Source organism: Argentina silus (genome assembly GCF_951799395.1).
Source record: "Argentina silus genome assembly, chromosome: 10".
In the NCBI taxonomy this organism is placed as follows: domain Eukaryota; kingdom Metazoa; phylum Chordata; class Actinopteri; order Argentiniformes; family Argentinidae; genus Argentina; species Argentina silus.
The window spans coordinates 11,177,553-11,184,378 of NC_139664.1; the positions used below are offsets into that span (position 1 = coordinate 11,177,553).

At 40.8% G+C, this 6,826-nt stretch overlaps 1 protein-coding gene across 1 annotated transcript; it reads right to left on the bottom strand.

Moving 5' to 3' along the window:
• Positions 1-2,319: 2,319 nt before the first annotated feature.
• Positions 2,320-6,709, bottom strand: cpvl (carboxypeptidase vitellogenic like). The gene is made up of 13 exons (XM_083679659.1): positions 6,598-6,709; positions 6,085-6,263; positions 5,684-5,802; positions 5,055-5,169; positions 4,894-4,952; positions 4,660-4,739; positions 4,485-4,551; positions 4,263-4,385; positions 3,877-4,008; positions 3,671-3,769; positions 3,351-3,524; positions 3,016-3,198; positions 2,320-2,774 (listed from the first exon to the last, which is right to left on the bottom strand). Exons 1-13 carry the CDS (start codon positions 6,603-6,605, stop codon positions 2,676-2,678), a joined length of 1,437 nt encoding a protein of 478 aa, XP_083535785.1. The 5' UTR covers positions 6,606-6,709; the 3' UTR covers positions 2,320-2,675.
• Between the last annotated feature and the right edge of the window lie 117 nt (positions 6,710-6,826).

Here is a 6,826-nt window from a genome sequence, read left to right on the forward strand (position 1 = left end):
AATATTCCAGACGTCAGCATTTCTTGAGCATGAGAGCTCAGCATGAGATAGGTGGGCTCAATAAGGTGCTCCTTAAGCTTTAAATATGTATCTGTCTATTGTACTGTGTCAGATGGCTGTCTGTCCTTCTATTCACTTCAAGATGATATTATAAATCCCCAGTTTTGCTCACTGTGAAGGTAGCTAATGACATTAAGGTGAACTGGAAACACGTTCTAGCTTTGTCTCTGAGTGTGTTGCTGCACCATGGTTTTATAGAAGGGGTTGGACGACTAATCTGAGGTCCTGTGTCTGTGTGTCTGAAGGAATGAAAGGTTTAAATTCGTTTAAAAAGGGCTTCCCTATAGCAACCAGGTAAAAATTGCTTGCCTTATTCCATCAACTTTCTTTTTGTAGTTCCTATTTCTTTTTGTAGTTCCTTTTGTAGTGTCTTATTTTCAGCAACTCCTCACAATAAAAAAAACTAAAACATTCTTGCATGGGGAAATATGACATTGACCTCTAAAACTGGAACTTTTAGGTTCTGTAGTCTCTAGTTTTTTGTTTTGTTTTGGACATATGCCGTGCATTAGGAGAATGGAAATTTGGTCTACTATTTAGGCAGACCTACAGGACAGGTGAGGAAGTACAGTATGATTGTGTTTGTGTGGGTTTGTGTAAGAGGACAATACCTACACATTAATAAAAGTATAAATGTATCATTTTGAATATAAAACTATAAATATTGTATAGAATGTCATTAATTTCTGTAATTTTGTACATGTAATGCAACCACCTTTCTTTTTGAAAGAAGTAAATGTTTGGTACATGTATGTAAATAATGTTTGCATAGCACTTGCAGCCTTTTTCGTTGTTGTTGTTGTTGTATGTATGTCAAGGTTAATTTCTGCGCTTAAATACATTGTCATTGTTTAATATGCGTAATGAATTGATGAATTCATACTTGCCTGCATATTGTAACTTTGTACATTTATGTGTCTCTCATTGCATCATGTCCTGTTTGTTTTGTTTTGCATTTGTACAGATGTTAAATATCACTGCAGCTACATTACAGTATGAAAATAAAGCACTTGTTCAATAACAAAGCACAGTTGACTGGCAGGCCCTTTCATGGAGACTTCTGTGATTCAGAAAACAAAACATATGAGTTTTTTAAGAGATTGATATTCATGTACAAATATAGAATATCCATGACACTGTAGATGTGATTATATGTTTCAAGTGAACATGAGCTCAAGACTAAAACATTTGCTGAATAGGTAAGACCCAAACAACAAAACAGTACAGACAGAAACAATCTCCTTCATCTTTTTAAATAATCCACCTAGTCTTCCCAAACAAAGCCTAGAGCTGATTGTTCATTAAATAGTTATACTTTTAAATGGCTTAAAATGATCATTAAATATTTAAATGTCTAGACTACTTAATTGATACTGAAACCAAATAACATGGTGGTTTCCCATGGTACACGATAGAATATAAATATCCATGTGGAGGAACTTTGATTTCAATGTCAAAACCACAACAGTCTATGCCAGCAGTGTTATTTATCTCTTGTTGTTTAGCCAGTCTTTTTGACTGATCTCCTTCATATCATCTAGTAATTGACTTTGGTTAAACCCTCCGGGGATATTCTTGAAATGTGAAAATCATAAGTTAAGGTAAGCCTCTGAGTGTTTTTACAATATACTGAGCAGGCTATTTTCTAAAAGTGTCATAATAGATGCCCATTCCTAAGAATTGATAATGTACTGAGAACACAATGATAATCATCTGAGATAGAGATACCTTCCATATGTAGATTTAAGAAACATATATATTTATACTACTTTATGTATGAAAGCTGGACTTACCATTGTCTTTATCATTTGTTGTTAACTTTGAGCACTAGTGACCTCTTGTGCACATCTATGGAACTTACCAAATGTCAAGACAACACTGGGGCATAAATAGACCTACATGAACACTTTAAGAATTAAAATGCACCATGTCAATTGAACAAGATTGCTGTTTTGAAACAAGTGGAATATGTAAAATAGTGTGAATGACAGATTCTTTCTTCAACCATCAGGTGGTATACCTCTGTTCATCTCTCTCATGTTCTGTTCCACTCTGCTCTTATCGTGGCCTATGAAGGTAATGTGATCATAAATCATCACCAATCCTTCAGTAAATCATGAGGGTAACTGATGGATACTTTCGTGTGATTTGTGTCATTCTGTGAAATAGTTTCCACTGGGTGCAGCCTTCCATTTCTAATCAGGGCATTTGTTTCAGTTGCATATACAGTATAACATTTGGAAAATCACACCATACAAAGGTTGTTAAAATCTTTTATTGAAATTGTATTGCATATTTGCATTCATCAAAAATATACTGATCATGTACAACAACAAAACAATATTAACCACAGTCTGCTTGAACAAAGCAAAATACTCATTTTTTACATATCCACAGAACAGCAAACAAGGATTAATTCGCTGTGCAACAGTTACAATCAGATGGCTGGATAAGTAATACGTAGTTAGGAACCTTGACAATGTATTGGCTTTCAAGTTTATGTTCTAATCAACAGTGTTTGAAATCATCTGCCACTGAAAATCTGGAGATAATATTGGCGGTCTATAAGGTAGAGGAACTCAGCTGTATCAACTGTATTCCTGTGTGTTCACCCCTTAGTACCAGCCCTGCGTTGATAGGAATCTGTCAATCATATCAAAGGACCTCTCTGGTTGGTCATATGGCAATATGTGTCCTCCCCCTCGTACGATCACCTGCATGACAAGGGGCAGAAAAAAGATTGGATGTTCAGATGGAAAATGTGGCATATATAGTGATCATGTTCACAACACATGCAATGCATGTATTATGTGTAGAGTATATTTTGTACACTTTCCATATAAAGCAGAACTGCATCTTACTCTTGCTGAGAATTACATTTATTTTTTCCTCATCATCTAAACACATCCTAAAAGAGAGAAAAAAAATACCCTGGGCCCAGAGTACCATACTCACATGGTAAAACTCTCCCACTTGGCGGACATAGCCAGCCACCTCCGTGTCCGATGGCTGGACCTTCCAGTGGAAGCGAGGGGCTTTTTTAAACTCATCAACCCCAGACCAGTTCACTGTGGGGAGGAACCTCTCAGTCAGGGGGGCCGCCACGATCACATCCAGCTGTCCACTGTAGATCAACACCTGAGTATGTGTGTGTAACAAAAAGAGAGACACACAGTCAAAAACAATTCTTTCGTCTCTCTGTGTAATGGAAGAGCATAGCCAGTTATGTAGTGCTGCCCATATCCCACCCCAGTGTGAGCTTAGTGTGAGGTGGCAGGGGGGGGGCTCACCCTGTAGTTGTCCATGAGCACGCCCAGCCAGGGTTTGATGCTCTTCATGACGTCCTCTAGAAGATGCTTCTCCACCTCCGAGCCGTCGTGGAACGTCAGGTTCCCCACGTGGATGGCGCTCCGCACCACCGACATAGTTACAAACTGGGAGAAGTACTCCTGGTCCTCAGGCTCCTGAAGGAGAAGCACAAACAAACACAATAGTGAGAGGGTCTTGTAAACCCTGAATTCATGGTGAACATCTGGAGCAGCTGGACAAAACCAGTGGTGAAGTAGGGAAAGGCCTGAGCCAGATAAAGCATCTGCAGGTTTGTGTGTACCTGACACTGCATGTAGTTAAAATAGTTGGTGCAGCCAGTGGCATTCTGGAAAAAGGAAGGGTACGGCAGTATGTCACCATTCAGCAGGCTGTCAAAGACCTGGAAAACAAGCAGACAGACACATGTGAGGTGACCGTAACAAAGAGAATCTTGAACAACTTGTGATGGTTGAGAATCACACGGGTGTGTGTACTCAGAGGGCTTACTTCAAAGGCCTCCACCCACTTCTGCTGTTGGATGAGCTTCACTCCGTTGTCTGTCTGCTGCACAACATACTGCTTCTGCAGCTCATCCACCAAGCCTGTCTGGTACAAGAAGTCTGCATACCCTCCCAGCATCTGAGAGGGAAAGAGAGAGACAGCAATGGTAATCCTGAACTATTTATGTAATTGCATAAATATCATCATCATCTGGGCATCATCATAACTCAGACAAACCGGACAGAATCTTGCTTTATAGCCATGATATAATTGCTTGTGTGATAATGGCTGATGCATCATATTTTTCAGGATTATCATATAATTCTGTACAGGGTTAGATTAGACAGGGTTAGATTAGACAGCTGATATGAGGCAATAACAGTAGTCCCCACCAGCTCTGGGTCACAGAGTCCATCTCCGATGGCCACTCCCTTGAAGTTGATCTTCACCTTGGCAGAAGGGTTGTTCTTATGAATGTAGTAACCAATGGCTGGAACATACTTCCCTGCATAAGACTATACAGACACAGAACAGAGGGCAACAATTTCAGAAACATGCAAAAAAAAATACCTATGGTCCTATGATGCATTTTGGAACAGTTCACACAAACCCACCTCTCCAGTGGCATAGAACTCGTTAGACTGATATTCTGGAAAGAGCTGGAAGAACTGAGTCAATGCGCTGAGAGAAAAAGCAAACAACAACAAGAAACCAGTCAGTGCTCTGTCATGTGACATGACGTGGGAGGTAAATGTGCACTAAGCAGAAATAGGATCTCTGTTGCCCTACCTGTACAGATCTCTGCCGACATCATCCTGGTTCTTAGCAAAGCCCCTGTCATCATCAGTGAAACTGAACCCTGTTCCTACCTGGAAAAGAAAAGAAAAGAAAGACATGACAGTATTATGGCATGGTTACATACAGTACAAACTCAGGAGAGGTGGTGTGTGTGTGTGTGTGTGTGGGGGGGGGGGGTTACAAACAGGTTAGTTGATGAGATGAGTTGACCAAGACCATACGTACTGGATTGTCGATGTACAGAACTGAATATCTGGATGTCCATGGATAATCTCTGAAGCCCACTGCAAACAAGAAAAAGAGGGACTATCAATACCATGACAAAACACATAATTTTTTCCTACTCAATCAAGAAATAGAACATGAACCCTGACATGAGCAGTTACCTGTCATGTTCTTATGCACTACATACGGTCCATGTTCCACAAAGAGGCCAAACATGGAGGTGCCTCCAGGACCCCCTTGCAGCCACAGCAGGACTGGAGCAGTCTCAGGTCCAGACTATAGGGAAGGATGCACAAGAGCAGCAGTGAGGACTGTACTGTATGCAAAATGTCCTGACATACATGGACACTGTTTCACATTATGACTTATTTGAGAGTCATAACATAAAAAGAAATGGATGTACCTGGACTGAACTGATTATCTGGCTTAATTAGCAAATGATGTAGTCAGTTAAATAAGGGAGAGTGGCTGTTGCCTGGAGCTATTGCTAGCACAAACACTCAGCAAAACCCTTTTAATACAGTAGTGCCACCTTGTGGTAACTGATGACAAACAGTGAAAATAAACAAACTAACCCTAACCCTATCTACCATGACCTCGGACGTATGCGTTATAAAACAGTTTTTTTTGTTGTTGCAGCTGCTATCATAAACCTATATTATTGCTTAGCTGGAGCTGATAAGCTGTGCTAAACAAGCCCCGTGCCATTGCTTATCAGTGACATACTGTGAATGAAAGAGAGTCTGAGAAAACAGCAGCTGTAAGGGGAAAGAGCAGCACAGTGCAGTACCTGTGCAGGGAAGAACCAGAAGTAGAGGTTGCTGTTATATTTCTCGTTGACAGTGAGGTACCCAGCATAACTCTTCACATTGGCACCAGGCAGGGATCCCACCAGACTCAGTTTCCTGGCTGGAGCACAGTTGGAGAGGTCATTCTTTTTAAATAGACTGCAGAATTATCACATGCTTACAGTAGCCTATGTAAGCCTTGTGCTAGTTGATACGAGGTAAAACTACCAGCATTACACTGGATTGAAAACATTGTAACATCATCGTTGCAACAAATTATGCAACATTGTAACATTGATGGAATGTTGGTTGCAACATTGTAACAAATGTCCTATCATAATGTCTCAAAAAGTAAGGTTCTACCGACTTTCACTGGACTAAACCGTGCAAAGTGCAACCTTACCCTCGTCAATGTTGCCCTTTTCCAGGTAAGGAGTGAGAAAGAGGGGTTCCCCGGGGTTGGCTCCGTTGTGTCCGCTGACACGATGAGATTTTCGGCAGAAAAAACTAGAGCAGCCCTTTGACTGAGCTGACTCCAGGAAAGCCCAGAGTAGAAGGAAACTCAGCGTCTCCCTCAACATTCTGTTGGTGGCGAGAACAGAGAAATGTGATATCAATGTATCGCCTCTTTTAGGCTACTGTTCCCCTACGCCACACATATTACATTCCATAACATTCCGATCCCAGGCAAATGTTATGAAAGGGAGGGAGGGATAGTTTGATAGAGCCACAGTTTACTTTGGAAAAGCAAATGTTTTATTATTTGCAAGACGGTGTGACAAGCCTAAGCCTAACACATTAACTTGCAGCTAGGTAGCTTAGCCAGAGCCATTCAACTAAAGACATATGTATCCACAATGGCCTGGCTCTCACAAGGATGTAGCAGAGGGGTTTAGCTAGTTTCAAGCGAGCATACCTCATCATGTGTGTCTTCTCCTCAGGAATTCAAAGCAGCCAAATAATCCCCTTTGTTAACTGAATCAAGAAGAATCAGATCCTATGGTTTCACGTTTTTGCTTCTCAGCTGCTGTGTCATATGATCAACTGTGGCTATCATGTGATCATTGCACGTGTTAGATGTTTTGAGCAATTCGGTCTCTCATGTAAATCGTGCGTTTCCGTTTCCGGTAGTGACATATTTTAGA

Bases quoted from the DNA above. Each gene is read 5' to 3' on its own strand.
- cpvl (XM_083679659.1), bottom strand. The intron at 4,552-4,659 runs GTAGGGCAACAG...TTTTTCTCTCAG, and splicing joins GTCGGCAGAGATCTGTACAG to CGCATTGACTCAGTTCTTCC. The intron at 4,009-4,262 runs GTGGGGACTACT...TTTCCCTCTCAG, and splicing joins GACTCTGTGACCCAGAGCTG to ATGCTGGGAGGGTATGCAGA.